The sequence below is a fragment of the Aythya ferina genome (assembly GCF_964211825.1).
Source record: "Aythya ferina genome assembly, chromosome: 2".
NCBI classification, from domain to species: Eukaryota; Metazoa; Chordata; class Aves; order Anseriformes; family Anatidae; genus Aythya; species Aythya ferina.
The window spans coordinates 55,350,500-55,376,094 of NC_140297.1; the positions used below are offsets into that span (position 1 = coordinate 55,350,500).

General features: G+C 35.4%; 2 protein-coding genes across 9 annotated transcripts in view; one reads left to right on the top strand and one right to left on the bottom strand.

Annotated features, from left to right (window-relative positions):
* The window catches only part of EZH2 (enhancer of zeste 2 polycomb repressive complex 2 subunit), a 56,230-nt gene extending 53,814 nt beyond the window's left edge, over positions 1-2,416 (top strand). For all 7 annotated transcript variants that reach the window (XM_084511919.1, XM_084511916.1, XM_084511917.1 and 4 more), the window contains 4 exons: positions 155-236; positions 1,031-1,111; positions 1,226-1,310; positions 2,089-2,416. In XM_084511919.1, coding sequence (XP_084368045.1) covers positions 155-236; positions 1,031-1,111; positions 1,226-1,310; positions 2,089-2,149 — 309 coding nt within the window. In that variant the 3' untranslated portion in view covers positions 2,150-2,416. The remainder of the gene's footprint in view (positions 1-154; positions 237-1,030; positions 1,112-1,225; positions 1,311-2,088) is intronic.
* Positions 2,417-4,994: 2,578 nt separating this feature from the next.
* The window catches only part of CUL1 (cullin 1), a 50,562-nt gene continuing 29,961 nt past the window's right edge, over positions 4,995-25,595 (bottom strand). For both annotated transcript variants that reach the window (XM_084511915.1, XM_084511914.1), the window contains exons 8-22: positions 22,858-23,020; positions 19,252-19,382; positions 16,182-16,289; positions 15,991-16,097; positions 14,736-14,784; positions 14,086-14,217; positions 13,435-13,552; positions 12,501-12,577; positions 11,633-11,764; positions 10,235-10,327; positions 8,860-8,907; positions 8,692-8,774; positions 7,395-7,500; positions 6,424-6,537; positions 4,995-5,536 (exon numbers count right to left, since the gene is read on the bottom strand). In XM_084511915.1, the coding sequence (XP_084368041.1) occupies positions 5,456-5,536; positions 6,424-6,537; positions 7,395-7,500; positions 8,692-8,774; positions 8,860-8,907; positions 10,235-10,327; positions 11,633-11,764; positions 12,501-12,577; positions 13,435-13,552; positions 14,086-14,217; positions 14,736-14,784; positions 15,991-16,097; positions 16,182-16,289; positions 19,252-19,382; positions 22,858-23,020 (1,542 nt within the window). In that variant the 3' untranslated portion in view covers positions 4,995-5,455. The remainder of the gene's footprint in view (positions 5,537-6,423; positions 6,538-7,394; positions 7,501-8,691; positions 8,775-8,859; positions 8,908-10,234; positions 10,328-11,632; positions 11,765-12,500; positions 12,578-13,434; positions 13,553-14,085; positions 14,218-14,735; positions 14,785-15,990; positions 16,098-16,181; positions 16,290-19,251; positions 19,383-22,857; positions 23,021-25,595) is intronic.

Sequence of the window (25,595 nt, forward strand, 5' to 3'; positions counted from 1 at the left end):
GATAACTCCAGAATACTGAAAAGAGTATTTTATGTTTGGGAATATTTTCAGTGTCAGAGAATAAATAAGAAAGGCCTCTATTTTTTCCAACCTTAAGTTCTTATGGTTACAAAAGGGGAGAGGTGGTCTACTTTACAAATACTGTTCCTTTCAGATTATTTCTCAGGATGAGGCAGACAGAAGAGGAAAAGTATATGACAAGTACATGTGCAGCTTTCTGTTTAACTTGAATAATGGTAAGTGTTTACAAGTCATAATCCTTACAACATACATAAAATATGTATGTTCACAATATCCTTCAGCCCTGTTCTTTTGTAGGCAGCAGGTAAGACTAAGAAATTTTCTCTTTCCCTTATCTTTTCTCAGTAACTTTCTTGGTTCCTAGTGCTGATAGTGTTTAATGTAAACACTGTTCAAACAGATACTAGTAAAGCCTATTATATAAGCCAACTATGCAAGATGAGTTGTGTAGAAGTAGATTTTCAAGGAGTAAGATGACATGCAAGCACTAGTCAACTAACCTGAATAGTAAAAGTCATGCTAGCTATTGTTTGAAATAATTTTACTATGACTTAAATAATGAGTAAGTTATGATGGTAATTTGCGAGGAGAAGGAGCCACACAGCTACTAGTACAGCTACTGCTGCTTGAAGAGGAAAAACACTGACTGTACTGTGTCAATTATGGAATACTAGAAAATATTTGGAAGAAAAAAGCTGCCTTCTGTAAATGTTAACTTAATATATTTATGGAACTTGTCCTTGTGGAGTAAGTTTAGAGAAGCTTTAAATGAGAAACTAAGGTATTGCTACTGGGGCAGGAGATAAATGGGCTGCTCAGTGTTGGGCAACAGAACATTCTGAGTTGCAGGACAATAAAGCTACTGTAAGAGACTGTGCAAGATCTTCTATGTGGGAAGCTGAGCAGTTATCTTTCCAGCTGCTAAAATCTAAGCACACTAGGTATTAAATAAACACCAAAAAAATGTTTGTAGGTGACCTACCTATCACTTGTGGCCTTTTTTTCCTAGATTTTGTGGTTGATGCAACACGCAAGGGCAACAAGATTAGATTTGCTAACCATTCAGTAAATCCCAACTGCTATGCAAAAGGTAAGTTTTAAATTCACCTTTAGCATAACAATACATGAAACGTTGTGGGATGCTAATTCAGAATATACATTTTCAGTATTTTTGTTAACATGAGTTTATATTTCTTTTTAACAGTTATGATGGTTAATGGTGATCACAGAATAGGAATATTTGCTAAAAGAGCCATTCAGACTGGTGAAGAACTGTTCTTTGACTACAGGTTGGTAGATGTTTTTTGTAACTTCTTCCTATCACACATTGAATTATCTAACTGTAGTTCTTGGTCAGCTCAAAATTAGCTGCTGAGACCCGAAGTTGTAAGGCACAGTAATTGAGAGACAGTCCTGGAGCATTTTTTTTAAAAGTCAAAAAACAATAGTAACACAATAGTAAGACTGACTTAAGCAAAGCAGCTGGCCAAGAGCCTTGCAAACCTTCAACAGCAGCTTGTATCGAGAAAAGAAATGGTACTTAGAAAGAGGGCAGATTTGCATAATGTTACCAGGCAGACAGGCATTAAAGTTTCTTTGGGTAGAGTTCCCTGGTTAGCAGTGCACGTTGACTCTACCATCATTCAGAAATGGACAAGAAATTTTTGCTTTATTACTGAGAAGTGCTTGCTAAGATTGTGTTAATACTTTCCTCTAAAATCATTACTAGAAGAAAACTTACCTGTCCAGTGAAAACAGTACTATTTAACTGCATTTCTCAAGGTTGACTTAATTTCCTTCCATTAGCTAAAATAACTATAGCAGTGTGGGATGCAGGATGAAAAGTGTGGGTTTCTTTCCCCCTTTGGCTCATGCTTTTCTTAAAGCAATTTCTTGAACGTTCTGCATTGTTTTGTATCTGCAAGGTCACAGAGGAAGCAAAGGCCCCAGTAGTGGGAAAACTGGCAAATCTGAGGGTATTCCAGGCTGAGCTGCTGTGCTGTTAGGTCAGAAGAGTGAAGTTGAAATGCTCAGTGTTACTGATTTTTGTTGTTATTTTTATTTCAGATATAGCCAAGCTGATGCCCTTAAGTATGTGGGCATAGAAAGAGAAATGGAAATCCCTTGACACCAGCTACCTCTTCTTTTAAACATACAGCTGCCTTATCTTCAGGAATTTCTAGTACTGTGGGCAATTTTTAAAAGATAAAATGATGCAATTTGAAATTCTGTATTTGCAAAGTACTGTAACAGTAATTTATAGTAACAAATTTTAAAAAAACAACTTTTTATTGCCTTCTCACCAGCTGCAAAGTGTTTTGTACCTATGACCTTTTGCAATAATGTGGTGTGGTACATTTTTCAACCTTGAATAAAGGATACTTGAACTTCTTCATTTTTACTGGAATGGAGTTGGGATTCTGTGCTAGGTAGTTGAAGAAGCAAAGTGGCGACTTGCTTTCAATTTCTGAATAAAGGCAGTCCATACTTGCCTAGTTCTGTTTCTGTTACTTCAGGTCACACTTGCATTAAATTCTTTACATACAATCATCTCTTTTTGTAAAAAAAAATAATTTGTAGGAACTTCAACTGTAGCACTTAAGTAAAAGAGTAGTGATCTTCAGTTTTCATGCACCCTTAGGGTAAAGCTACAGTCAGGTTCTCTGAAGTGATAATTAGAGGCCAGAAACATCTAAGCTGACCTGTTGTCATGCTATCATTTTTCCTCTACTTTCACTATATCTATCTCATCAGTCCTAACAAGAGACTAAGTCCTACCAGTCCATTAACACTAGATGGACACTAGAAGAACAAAGGGACTAAGTAGAGTTGTGATTATTTCTGAAGCAAAGCGTTTTCATGACAAATACTAAGATGTAATTGGTGCCTAATGTTACAAGGTTTTCTTCTAGACATATACTAGCTTAACAGTAACCCAGCTCTTCAAACAGGTGTCATGAATATATGTGTAGAAAAAACACTGAAGAGGCCACATGTCATCTGATTAGGGAACAGTGTTCCATTAACTCCAGTAACTGCTCCCCTGAATTGCGGCTTTTCTTAAGCTGCAACCTGAATGATGCCATAATTACGTACATATACCATGTGCATCAACCAGCCCAAGACCACTTAACTGGCTTAGCTGTAAGCAGCAACTGTTTGCTTAGCGGTACAAATGTCTAGCTCTTATTACAAACTTCATATATGTTTTCATCCAAATTTTTTTAGATTGGAGATAGTCATCTGTTTGGGTCTTGTACATGTTTATTTCTCATTTGCCAGCAGAGTCTGAACTCTGCAGCTTATTGCTAGAACATGATGCTCTGATACATAGTCAAAACAGCTGGGCTAGGAGGGCAGAGACAGGAAAACAGTATTACAAAACTGATTTCAAGAAATCCTGTCAGTAATGACTGACAGCATTCTGGACTGAGGAGGTTCTAACTTACTGATTCTTTTCAGACAGAGCTGAAGTATTGCAGTCTGGTATCAGGTGCTCAACACCATCTTATTCCACACTGACTCCAGGAACAAGAACTAAGAATTCATACCCCTCATCTTACTGATAAGAAAAAAACAGCTTGAACCATTCAAACCTTTGGGGGCAGTTGCAAGGGGAGAAAGTCTCTCTTGCTGGTCATTTTTGCTTTCCAGTCCCCATCCCTCCCCATGTTGTAACATGGGTGACCAGTCAGCTATTCTCCTTTTGCAAGGTCAAAACTTATTTTCACCCTGCTTAGCTAAAGCATTTCAATTGCCTAGAGCCAGACTGAGAGCAGATGGGCTTTTTAAAATAGAGCTCTGCACAATATAACATACAAACTATGCAAAGCAGTACTGCTTTAACCAGTGATGGGTTAGGCTGCCCAACAAGGCTGTGAAAGGCAGCTCACAGCAGGTTATTTCTGGCATCCCACATGAGCATTTGGTATGCTTTTCTAGAGCCATACCACCCTTACATCCCCCTACAGAAAAAAAAAAAAGAACTTCAAAAGGCAACTCAAAAATCAAACAGCAAGGTGCATTTAATCATGCAGGGAGGCTTCAGTGCAATGAAAGTTCTTTCAGTACAGGAATAGGAAGCTTGCAAAATCTCAAGATGATCAGACTATCCATTTTCCAAACAAGTTAGGATCCTATCTAATACACCACAATTCAAGCTGGGACTTTTTTTTTTTTTTTTTAAACCAAGCATTTTTGTAGGTCAAAGCCTAGTTATAACCACAAAAATTAGTTATAACCATAAAATTTAGACTCAGAGAACATTATCAACACCAAACCTGCCTCCCTTCATGCCACACAAACAAAACACTGATCGTTTCTAAGGGGAAAAAAGGGAAAGCAAAAGCCTTTTCACCATCAAGAATGAAGAATATAATTAACAAGATTGAGTCATGTGAGGATGGTAGCTTTTTGCTTGTTACATACATAAGCCGGTTTTCCTTTCACATGTATATGATGAATATACAACATGAAAAGAATGGAATGAAGCTTGGTCAATCAATGTATGTATAGTAACATTTTATTCCCATCACAGGTTGCATTTAATAGGAATTAATCTTTAGGAACACACTCAATTTTTTGTTTTATTCAAAGAAAGGGGCAGTGTAAACCTTATTCAAGGCAATACTTAGACAAGTGTGATGGGATACGTTAAAAATAACTCCAATTTCAGATGACCAAGTATTTCTGCATATTTCACATTTTCTATTCTGCTTATCTTGTGAAATCACAGTTTTCTTCTCTTTTCAAAGCAGGCATTTCCTCTTAAAGAAATAATACTTACGTTTGATTACAGATGAAAATTAATCTCTTCAGAGAACAAAGTATGCTTTAAATCGCTGGAAAATGGGAAAGGAGGAAAAGCAAAACAAGTTTCTATATCTTTCATAACCATTATACCTTTTATTTACATTTAGAAAGATAAGTCATGAAACTTAAAACAATAAAACCAAATGCAACTTGTACAGAAATCTTTTAATTTTTTTTTTTTATTTATCACATTAAAAAATGAAACACACTATACAAATGGTTTTTCATAGCAGATTACACATGGGTCCATTCAGACTCGCTCTCAAAGTGCTGCCAACATTTATAAGTGCTGCCTGTGATGGCAGCTGTTTATCATATAGCCAATGTATTGATTTAAATGCAGTAGCATGCAACCCTTAAAGGAGAAGGGTTTGATTCCTTTCTGTTCTTAAATTAGGTTAAATGGCATTGGTGTCCATATTTACATACTTGAAATGTATCAATCCTGAGCAGTTCTGATGTAAGTCTGAGACTGGCTGATGGGAGTCCTGGTCTCAGTTATTAAAAAGGGAGGTCCAAATGGCAGCAGGGTAGCTGCTATGAAGTTCCGTTGCTTTCATTCTTTCCATCACATACCTATTTGCCGAGTGTCACACAGTCAGAAATTTTGCTAATAAAAATGTTAAGCCAAGTAACTGTAGGTGTCCTTCTCACCATCAACACGTTCCAAGTACTCCTTCTCAATCAGAATGTCAATGCATTTCTGTGAGGAGAAACAAAGGTAAGTGGTGGGACACTGACAAACCCTCCGTGGTTGCTACGAGCTTTGAACAATTTTGGCCTTTGATTTTCATGCCAAGTAGAAGATGGGAGTAGGCAATGGGCACAAACCAAGGCAATTCACTCTCCCATTTCTGACCACATCCATGTTGAAGACACTTCACTAGTCCACTGAATGGAATTATGCTTACTTGATGCCATTCCATGGTAGTATGCTCAGCAACTTGGTAGTAAGACAGCAAATAAAGAATTAAACCAAGATGTAGAGTGCTTACTATAACGTTACTAAAGATTGCTACAGCAGTAACCAGTGGCCTGTTTAATGACTTGTCTATATGCATCATTTTCAGCACTGGTGCCTGTTCATACAGTGGCTCTCCACTGGCTGTTTCATGCTCCACTTGTCCCTCTGGGTCTTGGATGTGAAAAGAAAAACTAAACCAACCAATAAGAAAACAATTAAATATAGCGCCCCCTTCCCAACTTTTTTTTATTCTAGAAGAGATCAGAAAACTATTATAGTAAGCAGGCCTGTAAGCAGTGGTACTCTGACAACCGTGAGAACAGAACAATAGGTAAGCCTGGAGAAGGGATTGCTGTATGCTGGCGCTGACACACACACACAGAAAATAAATAAATAAAAGCACTCAAGCTACTATTTTACCACTGCAAACAATACAAAATATGAATAGGAGACATTTGAGAAACCATATAAGGAATCTATTTCTGGTTAAAATATTTACTGATTAGTTACAATTTTAAGCTCTGTCCCTACCCATCCCATCTTTAGTTTCCCTTTTTAATTCAGAAGCATATATTTTATCTTCCTCACCCCCAGATCACTGGTTCAGAGCAATGATTTTCACATACCTTAATTACTGGAACTCGTGGCTTGAACCTTGAGGATAGCTGTGTTAGCACTTCTCCAAGCAGTTGCTGGTGTTTTAGAACCTTCCTCATTTTCATGATTCTTACAATAGCAGCCTGCACATCAAAGTCAGAAAGATGTGCTTTAGTGCATACAACTTGACTTCTGCATAGAACCATTTCACTTCCCCAGCAGATAATGTTTGCTAGCACAGAAGCATCATCACAGACTACTTCAGTAGCAGATAAGGAGAAGTGTACCTACAAGTGCCAACTACTCAGACAGACTTTCATAACTCATTCTATATGGTATACAGACATCAAAAGTGCTTTTGACACATGAATTTTGAGAACTACTCTGCTTAAGGTCAGTAAGGACAATAGTACCAACAGCAATTCACCTTACAACAACATTTAACCTTACTGTAACATTCTCTTAGTAGTCCATTTATGTAGCAGGCAGGTGATTGATGCCCCATGCCTGTCAGTGTTCAAGAGGCATTTGGAAAACACCCTCATTAATATGCTTTAACTTCTGGTTAGCCCTAAAGAGGTCAGGCAGTCAGACTCTAAAGGTCCCTTCCAACTGAACTATTTATTTTATCTTCTTCCCTTGCCCTACTTGCTTCTCAGGTGGATTCCAAATGAAGTGATAGAAAAACACCTTCTAGTTCATTCTGCCTAGATATAATTAATTTTCACCCAGAATAGAGGTCTGGTGAGTGTATGCCTCCATGGAACGCAAACACTCACCAACATGTTAAAACTATGTGAAGGACGGTATGCTATCATGTCTTTCACTGGAAGCACCTTCAAGAGCATTGTAAATATATTTTTAGCTTCATTCCATTGCATTGGTACTACACATTGTCTTTCAATAAAAAATAAAAAAATCCCATAGTGTATATCATTAAAAGACTACAGAGTTAGGATTTCAAGAGCGCTCTGTGGCAGTACTCTGCAGTACTAGTCACCTGAATCAGTAGTTTCCTATCTTCCTCTATATTTTTGTGTGTAGTTTCTTGCTCCTGCTTCTGTTCAGTCTTCATTGGCACATTGATGTTTACCCTTAATTTTTTGCTGTAAAGAAAAACAGAAGTTAATCAAACAATGAGCCTGTTCTCAAAACAAAAACTCACCGAACTACCCACAATTACTTGAGCAACAAAAGCAGACTTTGTCAGTTCCAGAAGATTTAAAAAATCTCATTCAAGTTAAAAATAAATAAAAAAATAAATAAAAAAACAGTAACTAGAAAAACAGTGGGCCCATGACCATGTGCAGCATGTATCATGCCATGTTACAAGCAGGGAATAAGCCACAGCACCAGGGCACTCATGATCATGTCTCAGTGCTCAGCCTGTCAGCCACACTTGGAAGTGCTGCAGTAGACAGAGGTTTCATTACATACTTAGCAGTCCTGTGAGCTGTAATTTGGGAGCCTACAATCCACACAATACAGCAACACTCAAGTGTTTCCATTACTACACTGATGTAGCTGACAGTGAATTCTCAAACCTTTTATTATTGGCCAAGAGGGGAAAAAAAGCAGATGAAGAGGGAGGTACAGGGGCAAGTTTTAAAATAAATGTTTCCTTCACTTAAGATCTTATCTTCAGAAAGTGCTGAATTCCTCACTGAATGTGTGTCTATGCTCTGGTTAACATGATAAGAAGTCAGCACAGTGGTGCGAACAGCTTAAAATACACAAACACTGAAAACAACACTGGTTAAAGTAGAAAGTAAAAACTACTGAGAATCATGTTCAAGTTTTTACATCACTTTCCACTTTGAAGTTCTAAAATGAGCCTGCTGATCTTCCCATGTTATTGTGACTGGATGGACACTTAAGTCTTTGGCCCTTGCTGATCACTGTATACTACTTTATAAAATGTAACGTCCTTTGTGGGCTGCATTTACACTATGCACTCCAGTAAAAAAACAGCACAATTATAACTGGCAAGCAGCATATCTTGCCAGAAATAAATTATACAAGAATTAGGTAAAAATTGAATCAAGGTACAAAATAGAGATGTGAAAACGTATTAAAGCTTTGCCAGACTATGAGAAAGTCAGATAACTGAAATCTCCATCCCCTTACTAGCTGTCTCCTTTAAAGCTGGTATCAGGATCTATATTTGTATTGGCACTTGTGCCCCAGAGCTTTCATCCCATGCATGTTACATTTTACCCAAACTTTGAAAGCAGAGAAGCAGGATGCTACCCATTCTATATAAGTGATGTAGGTAGGCAGCTGAAGGTTTTCCTTACTTTTTATAACCAAGATACAGTTTTATTAAGGTATCTGGTTTTAACTCCACCTCATCAACATTTGCATTTTCATCTTCCAAAACCTGTAAGAAATAAAGTAAATAAACATTAACGTCAATAACATTTTGCTGAATGTTAGGCATATCATAAAAAACAAGGAGTACTTACAAGTAATTTTGATTTCAACAGTATCTGTAGAACTTGTGCCAAGATATCCTACAAAATTACAGAAAATATTATCAGACAGACTGCTCCCTTCTCTAACCTAAAATCCTCTAACAACAATACACAGACTTATGCTAAGGACTACTGAGTGCAGAGCACTCCAAAATGAGTCTGAGAAGCAGTAAAAATGTAGTTAACATTAAAAGAAGTAATAAGGTCTTTTTTGGGGTATTAGGACACATTCCCCTGTAGTAGGCAAATACTATCAAATTCTTTATAAAGACTAATTCCAAACAAAAGATTTTTCTAGTTGTTGTTCTATATATCTGCTTAAAAAATCACCTCTAAGCGTTAGAAATCATTTTCCTTCAAACCATGCAAATATAAGTACCATGCCAGGCTTAAAATCTCAGAAGTAGGCACCCTCTGCTTTCTGATTAACTTATTTTTTTCATCTTCAATACAGAGGTCAGTTCTGGTTACTGTCACTGGTCAGACACCCAGATGGCTACACCAGTCAATACTCTGTGCAAGGTTGCAAAGCTGCTATTTTAACACAGTGAAAGTCTTCTGGATTTCATGTCATTAAGTTTCACTTGAATGAAGAGTTTTATTCAGGTCCAATCATGATCTGGGCCAAATACTTATTTTTTTAATAATATAATATATATATAGCAATATATGTTTGCATTTATCTATCTGTAGATATCTGCAAACAAGCATCTGTAATAAACGGTAGCCCTGCAGCATACGTAAAACTTCTGAAATTGCTGTAAATTATCAACAGCAGTAACTTACTAGATTTGCATTTCTGAAATCAAAATTTTAAAACCCTCACTGACTAGGTATTGCCTAACTTTCCAGAAGTCACAGCAGACTCGATTCATAACTACTAGGAAAAGACAAAAATGCCAAATAAATTGTGGGTTATAAAGGCTACTTGGAAAGAAGAAGGAATCTTTTTCACAACAAATAGTGAGCCTATGATATACAGACATTACTACGTTCACGTATATAAGCACTGAAATGCAACGAAAAACAAACTCAAAACACAATCATTTAGGAAATAAGATGTTCTCTAGGAAGAACAGTATTTAATATTAAAGATTTATGCAGGGAAACTGTGAAAACTTGATATGGGAATTCAGCAGGAGCGTGCACAATTCACTCTAGTGATCAGACATGCTAAGATTCCTTAGAAGATTAAGCAGTTACGTTTACAGGAAAGTAAACCAGATAAGTTAACCAAGAATAGAGCACATCTGCTCCTTCAGGACAGAAATCAACTCTGGCTTCAAGCATGTCTAATCCCAGTTTCTTATGATAAGAGAAGAGCCCTGATGACCAAAGAGTGCAGTTAAATGTGCAAAATCACTACCATTTTTATTTGAGTACTGTCTGTCAACTGCTGCACAGTGTAGGCATCTTCTGTGTTGTACTGCAGTAAAATTGCCATCTGGAATGTGGATGCCTACCAGAAACAAAAATCAGAAAATGAGAATGAACATACTTACTGAACTTGAACAGCTTGGAATTCACCAGCGTGAACACACATACTGGAATAACCGGACAATGGAAAATAGCCAACTAGCACTAATCATTATACAATACAGGAAGTCTGATACTACTTATATAACCAGAACTCTACCTTCCAGTATTATCTAAACATAAACCCTAAGATAATGAGCACTGAACTAGCCACAGACACTTAATATCTTCTATTATGATGTCAAAGCTTTATCTTTCCACTTGTTAATATCAATTTTTAATTATTTTCCCATCACTATCTGGCTCTTACTCATTTAATCTTCACTAAAAACCTACACGGACTACTGACTTCATTCTCACAACCCTCTTAAATCTAACAGAATAATGAAAACAAATTTATAAACAAGCAGCTATCAGTGGCTTATTCATGTCTATCACCGTTGGGTTAACATATGCTGATTACACAAGTTCAGAGTCTGAGATTATTTTGTTTCTTCTCACTGTTGTGAACTCTCCTTCTCTGCCTACTTTGAGAGAACGCAGACAGGAAAGCATGACATGCATGAGATCTTCCATAACAGTCTGTTGTCTCACGTAACCCAGTTCAACAACTATTTAAACCCCAAGTAATATATTCACTTTTCTAAGTCAAATTTCTTTTAAAGAAATCTTAAGTATCATTACAGTAAATAAGTCAAACATATAACAAAGGTTCTATTTATCATAACACCAACAACTACCTGTTGAGAGCTAGTATTTGTTCCCATTAGAAATACCCAGAATACCTTCAATCTTGCACCGGCACTTTTTTTTCAGCCAGTAGCATCGTACACAAGTAAAGCTAATGAATGCTTAGTAGCTAAACACATATACGTGTATACATGTACATGCACACACAAATGCAACAATTAATGAACCAAATGATTTAAAACACTTGCAATATATCATTACATACTGTTAATGAATATTTTGACATACAAATAAAACACAGCTTAAGTCTCCATATTATCTTTTAAAATTTGTTTGTATGGGTGCACAGGTATTCACATGAACTCGACTACTTCACCATCTACACACCTTGCCATTTTAAACACATTTATCTACACAATTATCCTTTAATGTTGGGAAAACCAGTTATCTCCAAATAAGAAGAGGTTGTACAGCTCATCTACAGTACATAAAAGCAGTGGAGTAGAGCGTGAATGCATGTCTCCAAAGTGATCAGCCAGGACCAGCCCTCTAAAAATGCAAACATCAAGTGTTTCTACTGGCATAACCTTATTCGTACCTGTAACGTGTATCTATTTTTGAAACAGTTGGTAACCAGTTCCCCTTTGGACAGCTGATACAACCACGTTAGTTTTCTTCCACTATGACGACTGGCGTAAAATGCAGTGAATCTCTGATAGCTCCGTTCTAACTGTATAAAAACAATAAAAAAAAGAGAATGTTATTTTTCTTCATCCTTTACTAGAATATGCTCTGGAACCAACACATGACAATCAAATCTGATTGCCCTATGCTGCAATGTTGTCTGAAATACGAAATATTCAGGTTCTTCTGATTGGATGGAAAATTTCCCTTTGTAATGAATTTCCCCTTTAAAATGTCATTAACAATAGAAACCTTAACAAGAATCTAAATTTCATTCTTCCCTTTTTGAGATATTAGGTAAGACTAGAAAGGTGATTAAACTACCTTGATCCTCCACTTAACAGCAGTTGTTTCTCATGTTAAATACTCATTTCTTGTCTGGTTTTCTGCTGAGTGCTTATCAAGAATAATGATTACAATATCCAAATAATTCAGACAGAGCTGAAGCAACTGCAACAAAGTTTCTTACACAGACCTATACAAAAAAAGATACGCTAACAAAGACTTGTCTCAGTTACTGTGGAATGTTTTGAAGAACACTTCCTTAATTGTCTTTCTATAGAAGAAAGAATTTAGGTATTTCACATAATTTTCTCCCACCACCTTTACTCGCTTATCTTATTCCCAATACCCTTAAGCCAAAAAGCCAAACCCCACATACAAAGCTTTTAGACAAAAAAGAACCTTCCAGTCCTCTGACACACAACAAAACATGCACACACACCAGCCTTGCTCTTGTTTAGTAATCTCATTGCTCTGATGAACAAAGTGTAGCACCTTACCTCAGAGGGCAGAGCAAATGTGCAAGACTGCTGAAATGGCCATGATCCAGAACTCAGCACCTGTATACTAAAATCCACTGGAAGAGAAAAATGCACATAAATAGGCTGGACTGCATTATCTTCCTTGCTTCCACTCGCTGCGCAAACATGCAGTTCGTGTTCTAACACAGGAAATAGTTCTGTTTTGCTCAAACTAACACAATGAAAAATCATTAAGCAATATACATTATTATTCAAACCATAGAACACAGAAATTCATGAAGGATGATTGTACAGCTGGATAGGTTTAGGTTTGTGACAGACACTCAATTTTCTTTCATTTGCAGAAATTGCCCTGCTTCTACCCCACAACAGACTTCTCTTTTACCATGCCAGTATAAAAACTTATAAACACACATTTCTGTGTGTAACTAAAACACAACACATAGCAAGAACAAAAATTACACGTTTATATCTGTAAGGCATATAACGTAATTCAATAAGAAATAAAAATACAAAACTCTAATGTAATCCAACAAATAATTATCATTTTTTGAAAGGATTTGATTTGATATGCTTCAACTTAAAAACAAAAACAACACAAAAGCCATAAACACACAAAAGAAAACAATAAGGCTTTCTAACAGTGTAATGCAGTATCCTTTCTCTTAACTCTTACAGAAGTACAATTACTAAGCCATGTTGCGTTCGAAACCAAAACTGTTTACAGAAAATCATCTTCTCAATTAAAAAAAAGTGACAGCATTCAACTTACTTTCATTAGATACCCAAATACAAGCTACAAAAAGCTATGGAATGAAGAAGATGAAGTACAGACCCAGAAGACTAAAAATCCTAGTTATCTTGGATAAAATAGTAACTCTAACCATTGGGGAGTTAAGATATGTCAAATAATGTTTCCTTCATATAGTTAGCACGTAAAGATACTACTTACAATCTAGTGGTTCTGAATTGGTCAGGTGTTTTTTAAATTGCTCATTCAGGTCCTTGCTTACACCAATATCTTGGAACATCCGTTGCAGTTTGGACGTATACTCGAAACCACAAGCTTGCTGTATTTTAAAAACAGATATGTCAGCACAAGACAACAGGTTTTGACACTGAAGAACAAAAACAAAGCATAGGAGCCTGTTTTCTTAAAAGATGTACACAGTTCAATATTTCCTTTACTGAATTATAGATTCCAACTAAATGTGTTCTTCAAGTTACCAAAAAGTGAAAGTTTTGTTTAAAGATGAAACAAAAACACACAATGAAACAGACTACCAAAAAATCATTAAATCTTACTTTGCTTGACATTGTACTAACAAATGAAATTAAGTTAATGTCCAAGTCCTTCACTTGGACAATAATATCTATGCCATTTATTGGATTAAGAATAAACTTTAACTCCATCAAACAGACATGCATTACAAGTTCCTAAGAGGTTAAAAAAATTAGAAGTAGATGAGAACTAGGTTGCGTATTTTTCTGTTGTACATAAAGTAAGTGAAAAAACAAAGTGAAAGTACATACAGCAGTGATATCCAAGGTACTGTGAAGACGTGCAATATGGTAGATCATGGGACAATCAAGGAATACTCACTTTTAGTTTAGAGATCATGCTTGCTTCAGCATCATCACTAGCACTGTTCTGATGTACAAGTCTTTTTGCCAGCATTTTGGCATAGAATTTTTGAAACACATCTTTATCCTCAATGTACTTGAAGACAACCATCTGGAAAAGCCAAGATAATTTGTAAGAAAGAAAATTAAGCATTTGTTGTGAAAAGCTTTAACAGGACCTACTTCAATAACAGTTCAAACTTCACAGCAGGGTTGGTTTTTTTTTTTGAACGTTTTTCTCCTTTTTATTTTTATTAAATCTGAATATAATTTTAAAAACATTGTATAGTCCACTAAAATAGTCTTATTATGCATTAATATAGATAGTGTATATACATGTATATAGCTATATAAAAACAGTGTAGAAACTGTTATGCATACGTATAAATCAACTAAACTAAGTGAAAATTCTACCTTGTCATTTTAAATACACTAAGTACTCTGTATTAAAATTATGTACAATGAAATACCATTAACAAGTCTCAGAGATAAAGACCATCACTGAAAAGCTAATGAAATCAAACATACAAAGTAACAGGTTTGATCTCATCTGACTTATGTGACAATTTAATATTACTAACTTTTCAGAGCTAAAAACAGAAGAGAACTAACTATTTACAGATGTCTTACCACTTGATTGAGTGTATCTTCCAATTCTGCTTCTTCTGGATTCTTTGAGCTGTAATGAAACAAGTGAATTTTTTTTATGATTCCCCAAACTGCTATATTAGGCCAAAATAAATAAGTATATGGAAATTTATTTCATAAACAAAGGAAAACTAATAGTTTTGGAATCAAAGACTCTCAAAAGAGGGAACAGTGTAATGAAATGAATGCTTTTCTCTTTATTCCACAAAACACACATATGCAAGCACTTCTAAAGTATGTGATTTTGAAACAATAGGTTGAATTCCTGTACCATTAATTGCTTGTGATTTCCTGATAGCCTCATACTTCTCAGGATATACGGGCTTAAATGTGGATCCCTTTCTTCCTCCTTTCTTTTCTGCTGCTAAATGCTACCTTCACTTCTTATCTTAGATAATATAGTGAAAAGGAAACAGCTCAGATAGCTGCATCTTGAAAGCTAAGGCGGCAATACATTGTTTTTCTCCATATCATGCTTGATATGGAGAATCTAAGCTATAGAAGTGTTGTATTTATAAAGGGGAAAAATAAATCCTTTGCAGGAAGAAAAAAGGGATGGATGGGAAGTGAGAAGTGAGCAAATTTTTCTGGTTTTGTTCCCTCCCACCCCGAAGTTGCCAGTGACAAAAATGACACCAATCCAGTACGAACTGGACTGGTACCAACTCAATTTATGTGCTGTTTAATCATTTCAAGCTAAATACCTTAACTTAATATGAACTATGAGACCTCAGAAGGCAATTTCTGTCCTCCTCAATTTCTGCCCAGATGGAAGAATATACAGATAGAACAACAGAAGCAAGAACTTTAATGGAAAAGGGATTGTGTTTCTTTTTTTTTTTTTTTTTTTTTTTTTAACCACATGTATATACTGCACCACTCAAATTTATTGGGGGGGGGGGGAGGGGAAGGGGGAGGAGGGGAGCACCTAGACGTTAGAATACATGTAGAACTAAGAAAACTAGAACTTCATTTTCTATAAGAAAAAAAGATCTTAGTTCTTTTGTTATTTCCCACCCTCCTGCCATTCTTTAAAAAAGAACAGTAAACTACAGATCATCTTTAGGAAAGGCCCTACTGACTTTTTGGTTGGTTTGTTTAAATTCAGGAATTGATATAATTAGTTTTTCTTCAAATGTTATGTTCTCTTTCTGAATACACAAAATAAAACTTCTCAGTATAAATCATTTTAAAACAAAAGCCAACTTGGAATAATAATTCGTCTTCGAAGACATACCTTTTCTTTAGCAACGAGTCACAGTATCGTGCCAGTAGCTCTGGGGACTTACTGGATGATTGAGCCATTTTTGTCACTGCATTATTATTTATAAATCGACCACAAGCCTATAAATCACAAAAGATCGTGAAATTTTGGGGAAATAGAAAAAGGAAAGAAAATTGTTACCATACGCCATTACATATACTTACTTTGTCCAGTGCAGCCACAAAACCAGCATCATTGTTGAATGCAGACATGACTAAAGCATTGTATTTCTTATGGACATCCAACACTGTCTGTACGTACATTTTTGGATCCTGTAACAGAGAAAGATTGTTTGCAACCCACTGACTTTGTGCCTTCTACTTTCTCCTTCCTCTAAAAAGAAGCTACTCACTGGAAGTTTTTATGGCATAATGTAAAAAGTATTAGAAATATTTGATGTAGTATTAAAAGTTTTAGATACTATTAGAGGTAGTATCTATCCAGACTAGTTTAGTCTCTGTTTCTGTTATTACTGCAAGCTTTCATTTAATACAACCAGGGCAGAGTGTTAACTATACTATATAGTACAAAAACCAGAATCGGTTATAAAACTAGAAGCAGTAATTCTGCCATTGCAAATACTTTCAAGAAAGATATTTCCAGAGACACGAGCTTAATTCCAATCAGACCTGAGAGCTGGATGATCATAAAGTGGTAATTGCTGGAAGAAACCCTCAAGATAAATTTCTGTAGCAAGAATGTAATAGTGTATCACCAATAGGTACAACTTAGTGCAGAGACCTCAGTCATCACTGATAGTTAAAAAAATGATTAACTCAACACCCAGTGGCATTCAAATGCCAACAAGCATCCAGCTTGCGTCACTCAGACCAAGTCCTGCATGCAATTACTGACCTCTGCATCTCAAAAAAGATGTAGTGGAATCAGTAGAAACAGTGAAAGGCAACTAGAATACCACGCAGACAGGACATCTGCTTTACATGTGTCTAAAAAGGCTAGAAGTCTTCAGTTTGGAGATCTGAAGTGTAAAAGTGCACATTGAGCCAAGGTTTAGAAAATCCTGAGGATGAGTGACAAGATGAAGGTTCACCAAACACCACATTTTAAAACTACAGGGTACTTGATGAAATTAATAGGAAACAAGCTTAAAACAGGTAAAACATGTAATACCATTACATATAAGGTAGTGAACTTCTGTAACTTGCTGCCACAGTAGACTACTGGAAGTAGAAACTGTAAGGGGGTACAAAAATGCATTAAACAAACTCAAAGGACAGAGTTTGTCATAAACAAAAGGATTGGGCATGGAAATACTACTGTTAAATCCCTACCATAAGGGTTCTGGATGCTGGGAACAAATAGCAAAAGATGGGCAGGGTTACATCAGGATCCTGAAAAACATTTCCTATTGCCACTGAAGACAGACACAAACTATGTAGACCACCAGTCTAAGGCTGTGCTTGAAACATAGAACTGACATGTTATTGAGAATCTCGTTGGCAAGAAATCACGAAGAGAACCTGAAGGACATTCAAAGAGGAGTGTCCTGTTTACAAATCCAAAACAGATAACCAAAAGCAACTAAAAACAGTAGTCCTCTGACTGAAGAGCAGTCCAGTTAATATAGTTAATGGTGTTTAAAACACAACTCATTCAGCAATAAGAATCTAAAGTAAGTCAGATGAGTCAACTTGGTATGGCCATTATCCCCACTGACTACAGAGAAACTGCGACATTTGCTCAGCTGTTAGTGTGTTCAGACACAATACAGATAAATGAAGTTAGACAGAACCAATCCTACCTAAATGCAACCAAGGGCAAACAAGACAACGATTCAAGTAATACAGTGGAGTAATGGATATTGGAAGAAGAGGCAAGATGGTTCCCAAGGAAAACCAGCCAGAGATACAGTTACGAAAATAAAAAAATATATATACAGAAAAGGAAAAAAAGAGAAAGGTAAAGCATGCACGTTTAAGAAACAAGAAAGAGTGCCATGATAAAGGTTTTTTCCCCCCCTCTCCGTCCTTTATGGGGCTGGAGTTAAAAGAATACACATGAATCTCAGGCTTCCTCACTCTCAAAGACAAACTGCTGAAAAAGCAGCTTTTATTTTTCTGGGAACTTTAAGGTCTAGGTAAAAAGAAACCTGAGAGTTACAACTTCTTGAAGGATATGTCTACTATGGAGCATATCCAATTTCAAAATTTAAGTTGACATCTATGAATGAAACTGAAGAATCCTTAAGTTGCTTCATGATTCATAAAGCATCACTACCGCCAGAAAGCTAAGTGCTTAGAATTACAGAAAGGAAACTATAGACATGTAACACATTTTAATCTCTGCTAAAACCTACAGTATTTACAGCTGTCCATGCAGTTATTACAGACTATTGTTTTAATATTTATTAGTACGTTCCACTGCTAGTACTATTTCAAGAATATCTGTGCCCAATAAATGGTTAAAACTGAACTATGTCAGAACTGAAAATTAAACCCAGTTTTAAACAAAATTTACCAGAAATCTATGTTCCATTCTTCTATCCCAATTTTGTTTTGTGCAATGCCTTTTTTTTTTTTTTTGATAGTTAGTGACATATTGTCTATGTTCAAAAGGGTTAAGAAAGGTTTTAAACAACTTCTTAACATCACTGAGATCAATACAAAATTAATCCTGGAATTGTAATGTAACAAAATCAAGAGGGCCAATTATATGGCTAAATGACCCCAGTGCTGTGAAAGAAGTAACCTGCTTCTTACATTGTACCCTAACCAACCATTTCAGTTGTCAACTTGTTTCTTCCTTTACCACTTGTCATGCTTTTCCAAAAGGAATGAAGCAATTCACCTAAATACTAAACCCAGAGACTTTCTTCGAACAGTCCCCTCCAAGTCAGGAGTCTACACAACAATGAAAAAATAGAATACACTGGAAACAATACTTCTTGTAACAAAAATACTACACTTAGCGTGGACTTCCAAGTATGTTGTATTTGCACAGCCAGCTTTCTGAGCAGTATGACATCCTGACAGAGCCAAAACTCAGAAAGAAAAGAAACCCCAGGAACAAAATAAAAACACAGAAAAGTGGTAATAACACAGCAATATAGCTGTTGCTCTAAACGTACCATAAACATCTGAGAACTGTCTATTCTTCACAAATTTGAATGAGTGAGAAGGAAAGCACATGAAAAATTAAGATTTACACTATAGGAGGGTTCATGACATACATTGGCAGTAACCATATACAGACTTATTTTAATGGGATACTTGCGTTCAGAGCAGCTTCTCCACATTTTTCTATTGCAGCTAGACCTTGATTATGAATGTGGGTTTCTAACAGCTTTTTTAGCTCTCCAAGGCCATCCTGGATTCGAGATACAAGGTTATACATACGTCCCAAGTCTGAAAAATAACAAAAAGACAGTATCTTTTATTTGTACTAGCTATGACTCCAATTTTTCATTTATAAATTGTCAATAGGAGTTAAACATTCATTACCAATGAAAATATGCATGCAATTGCCATTGTAAAAAGTAAGAAAAAAAGCAAAAAAATCTGTATAGTAAACTTTTCCACTAACCTGGAAAGCTAAGAGTTCAAGAGAAAATCTGTTAAATATTAAGACACGTTTTACATTCACAGTGCCATCAGTAAGAAAAAAAAAACAAAACTTCAGTTACAGAAATACAATTACCTCTGATTTCTAGTTGTCACACATCTAAAGAAGTGTAATAGTTTAAAAAATGGAATTAAGCATTCTTATTTACATGAAGTTTTGAAGTGATGCCTTTAATTAGGACTTGCATTAGTGTTACTGCTAGCTGTTCCAAGAACACAGAATTCTCCACTTGATCACCATCCCTTAGATCTGTCCTTATTTCGAACAGGACAGTTTTCAGAGACATGACATCACTTGTAGCCTATTCTATATTAACATTTCTATTTGGGGCAGCAACAGTGGAAATTGCAGGAAACTTAAGGCAAACCATCACAAACCGATGATACCTCTGGCAGATAATCTGTAACATTAGAAACCAAATTTCTTCCAATAATGCTAACAGTGTTTAACTATCTGATTTAACTATCTAATAGAATATTTAGAATTAAAATAGAATACTAATTGATTTTCTTTTACCTCAAAGAAGAAAAAAGCTTTTAAAAATCATCCCCACAGCATAAAACTAGTGATGGTAGAAAGAAATAAATTGGGCATCATTTCACACATATCAAAGCTTCATATAAAATTCTCAGTTTTCAGCCAGTCAGTTTGTAATGTTGGGTACTGTCCTTAAAGAGGGCATTGTTCTTATTCCTTTTAAACAGGGCAGATTCTTTGGGCTTTCTGAGTGCAGGACTCAACCTCTCTCCATCCCCTAACCACCTTTTGTTTCATTTAAGCAAACAAAAAACTCTCAAAACTTTTACATTGGCAAACCAGGTACCCAAAAATGCTTGGTATTTCTAGTGGTCTTGCCCTTACTGAACAGACACTTAAGTAAAACAGCAAATCACCAAATGAGTTACTATAAAGAAATGCGGATATTTCACCTTACTGAATTGATCTTAATGTTGTCAGCTACATCTAGCTATATTCTAAAAGTGTAAAGACTTCTCTTGAAGGCTTAGGAGCAATTTATTACCACCTTTAGATTATTAAATGTAATGGAGTAATCAAGTAGCTGTATTGCTATCTAACACTGAAATACAACACAGAGCTTGATACCTTTAATAGTGAAGCAATTACACCTCTATTCTGAAGAATTTTCATATAATGCTTTCAGTTCCCTAGAACATTGTGAAGTTTTTAATTTTTGTATTGACCATTTTTGAAAACTGAACTGTTTTTCCCCCCTCTGAAAAATCACATTCCCAGTGTAATGTTAAGCTTTTATTACTACACAGGAATGTTTTTCCTTTACCTACAGAAGGTTAGAAAAGAGATAGGAAAAACACGCACATGTAAGTGTAACAAGCTGCTATCCTGCCAAGGGTCACAGGTTGCTCTATCAGGATGTCTGTATTGGGTGAAATACAGAAGAGATGCTACAAAAAAAGGACCATTTACAATGTAATTACTCCTAAATAATCTTAGAATCTGTTCCCAATAAATATAATTATATTTCCTATAGGTGTAATGCTGATGTGAATAGGTTAACACATGAAAAATATGCCCTTAAAACCTAACTGGCTGCACGATGCAATTAAAAAGTTAGAGAATACCAACAAGTGTGGCCTGCAATACAGTATGCTTAATATACTTCACTTAGGAGGACCTCAAAACCTGCATGCTCTCAGGAGCAAAGCAATAAAGAATTCATCGAGAGTGATCAAGATTTTATTATGAGTTATCATAGCCTATAGTAGACTATCCTAACTGTACCACAAAATTTAGGTCCAGTGCTTCAAGAGTGAACTGATTAAAAATTGATATTTCATTCTTTAATCACAATCAAAATAAAATGCTTCTACTCATGAGACTTCAATAGGGCCAAGGAACACTACTGTTATTTGAGTAAGTGAAGCCTAAAATGAGAAAAGGAAGCATTTTGAAAATTAAGAAAATATCAGTCTTTGATATAACTCAAGTGAAAATTAAAGAAACACACCAAAAATAAAACATCAGATGGTGGCCACGACTCAAGGTATTTTTTTTTTCCTTTTTACCCCAGGAAGGCTTCCTGAGTCCAGACAAGTTTTCTTCTTGATTGAGCTACTGTTATTTCTATTGTCAGAATATATATATATGAAGCCATTTTACTATTCAACACCTATCCATATAAAAAAAATCTCCATTATAGATTAAGAACATTTATTAACAAACAAACAACATCCAACCTTTAAAGACTACCACAGGACAAAAGAAACTATTGCATCCGAAACAGGTAACTTCTGATCTACTCATCATGTTTAATTGCCCTGTTTTGAAGTGTCTCTTAGTTATCAACATAATCATAGTAATTATGCATAGTTGCTCTTTAAGGTTGGTATGTAGAGTCACAGTTGCAATACACAACTGTGAAACCAACAGTGTTAACAATACTAACTTACTACATCTCTTCAATTCTGTCATTTTTTTTATAAGCAACGGTTCAGCTTATCTTGATATAGTTTTAATTAATTCTCCAATTGCAAAAAATCTGAAATACCATTCTTCTTCAGCACCTGCATTATTTGACCCTAGTTTTGACAATTTTGTGCAAAGCATTAACTCCTGAAGAAACTCTTAGTAATCAGTGCAATTGATAATTCCTTAGAAATAACCAAACTCTTAACTTATTTTAGAGGAACTACTGAAGAAACTTTTATGCTCTTTGTTTTCTATAAAGGTATACATTTAATTCACTTAATTTTAGCTGTGAAAACGAGTCTCATCAAGTAATAATTTGTACCTTTGTGCTCTATATGCAGTTCTATTTAATATTTTAGAAGTTACTTTTTATTTCTCATATTCCTCTTTTAAATTCCAGTCAATTTAGATTTTAAAATTCTCATTGCTGACTTAGGAAGATCCATGTAACAAACTGAAACAGCTGGTGAGACTACTGATCTGTTTTCTGCCTCAAGACTTGAGAAAGCTTCCGTTCCTGCTGGAAGAATAGCTCAAGTGCTCTTGAAGCCATTCCAGCTAAAATCAGTGCTGTTTTGCTTTAGTATTTAGGATTAGAATGGGCTTCTTGAGGCAACATCCTGAACTGTCCCAATTTAATCAAAAGTTGTTTGTTATCAATTTGATGTCTATCTTTTCTCTTAATCTGACTTGGGAAAAAAAAAACACAAAACACAAAAAATCATGTTTAGTTATCAACAGAATTTATGTCATTCACAAACCATCAGGGAAGAACTCTCAAGCCTAAAACCAATGTCTTAGTTGACCTACCTTCATTTTTGTCAGCATCCAACAAATTCTGAAACTCTGTATGAAATATTTCCAGGTGTTTTTCAATAAGTACTTGCTCACATTTCCGTGCTAATTCATCTTGTGTGCTCTCATGGAGATATACTTGAACTCTACGCTGTTCTTCAAGAAGGCGAGCTTCAGCCTACAGGAAAGAAAGATGGGCATGAAACCTGTATGGAAGGCAAAGATCCAATATAGTAGAAAACAGATTTCTAGATTAATTTACTAAATAGACAACAAACAAAAAACACCAAATCTCTCATGAATGCAGTACTATGGTACCTACCCTCACTGTAAGCATTATTTTTCTGAGAATTGCAACGTGATCCCTCCCACACTACACTATATACATATGGAATCAATGTCAATGTTGATGATAACATCATATACTGTTGAAAAGGTGGAGAATCACAATAAAATTGTCCTTCCCTTATGATTCTGATTAAGAAGTTTTCAGATGGGAATACGTTGTCAGACAAAGAGAAAGCCACTGACATGCAATGCTTGCAGTTTCAGCATCATCAAGATCTCCAGCTACAGTGTGTGCCTGCGCAAAACTACAAGGCACAAAACTAGAATTTAACTCTACACCCGTTATAAACTTACCTGAACGTTCTCATATACATTCTTAAACAGAAAAGCTTCTTAATCTACAATTACTTTAAACTGTATCAGTATTTGATTTAGCACATGAAATACTACATATGCATATCTTTCTGGAAAAACAAAATTAAGTGTCATTTGAGAAACACTACTTTATTCAAAAATGTAAAACTGAATGTTTTTTATGTAACAATGACCTCTACTTTGTTAAAGTGTTAAAGATTGCCTTTATAAGCCATGTGTAAGAGTAATACACTATTAGGGATAAGGTACATATGATTATTTAAATTAATGTCACCAAGACACTATTTATCCCCAATCAGAATTCAATGCACAGTGCTTCCATGGGAAAGTCAAGTGTACTAATAACAAATTACTTTTCCTAGTTTATACTTCCAACAGATGACTTAAGATGCTCTTACTGCCAGGATGACACGTGACTGATTGACAACTTGCAACTTTTCACATCAGTCTTACTAATTTTCATAGCAGAAATGAATTGTATCAGTACGTGAGTAATAATTATGGAGAGTACTATTCGGTTCCAGGCATTTAAGTGGCATGCATGATTAACACCCATACAGAAAAAAATAAGACAAATATTGTAAGACAGGTTCATGTAAGTCAAAAAAATATGTTAAGAACTCCTGACACAGTAAGAAAAACTGAAGAACAAACCTATCTGAATTTTAAATAAATAAATAGTTGCAGTAGACCACATAGACCAGATAAATCAGTCAAGACAATTTATTCCAGTAAATATTTATTTTTTTTAGCTTAAAAAGAAACTTTTAGCTTCAGTCATTCCACTTTCTGGGAGGTCATATTCCTTTTTTTGTTTTGTTTTGTTTTTTATCATTTTGCAAGCTTTTACCATTTTTGCTAGCTCCAGTTAAAATGCTCCAATGACACTTACTGCAGTCATCTTGAGTTTCACCAGTTAAATCCCAAATCAGTTTAAAGAAGACACTAAGATACACAAAATGTCTTATACGTACATACAATATACAATACACACACACACACACCATATATTAGCATACAACTGATCAGACTTGCAAGGCTACACACTTCCTTGGTTAAGGATTCCCTTACCTTCCAATAGCTTTCTATACATTTTCAGCATCAACTAAAAAGCAAACATTAAGCTTCAAGCAAAGCAAGTTGCTCTTCCGTGCACTTCTCAAGTTTTTAAGATCGCATGAGGTACTACTAAGTTTGTTGAGTTTGTTGTACTTGCCAATAATCCCTAGTTCTTGAAATAGTAATGACCTTCAGACAGCTTTTTACTGTCTGGAATTCTGGCTGAGCCATTCATTCATGTTATGAATGACTAAAATTCCCTTACTGTTTTTTTGTTTTTTTTTTTTTTTTTTTTTAAATCGACACCCATAACTCAGAAAATAAAAAAGATTGTTAGAGAATGAAAGTAAAGACAAATTGAAAGAGAAGTGTCAAAAATAATGAATTCAACATCAACAAATGTGAATATAGAAATGCCTGAGAACAACTGATGCCAGGCAACTCTCCCCATGCACTGAAAATGGGATTTGTTATGTTGTGTTATAATCATATGTTTCTTCTGTGGCAAAGAGCTGCACAAAGATATCACAAGAGACGTGACTGTTACGTGTACCTGCACACTGCATATTCAAAAAGCTGTTTGTTAATTAAAGAAAAAAAATAAATTCAGAAAACAATAAAATGTACTAAATATATATACACATACATTTTTCAAATTCACTAAGACTGACCCAATAACCAGGCAGGAAATACAATTTGTTTATCCAGGTTGCTCTTAATCACCCTGTTTGGGAGTGATTAAGAAACCAAACCAGAGTGACCAAGAAGAGACCAAGGATTCAAACCCTGCTTCTGTTTATCAGAATGACTACGTAGAGTTCACTAAATGAAAATATTCTGAAAGAATGAATGCTGATTAATGATCTACTTCCTCTGTGGAGGCCAACTTGCTCAGGAAGAGATTCCAATAATGTGCTAACACACAAAGTTCCTGGTACAGGAACAGCAAACTTGGAGATCTAAAGCAAAATGATTATTCTGGTGTCAAATCCTCAAGTTTAACAGAAATCTGTATTTATTTCAACTTCCTT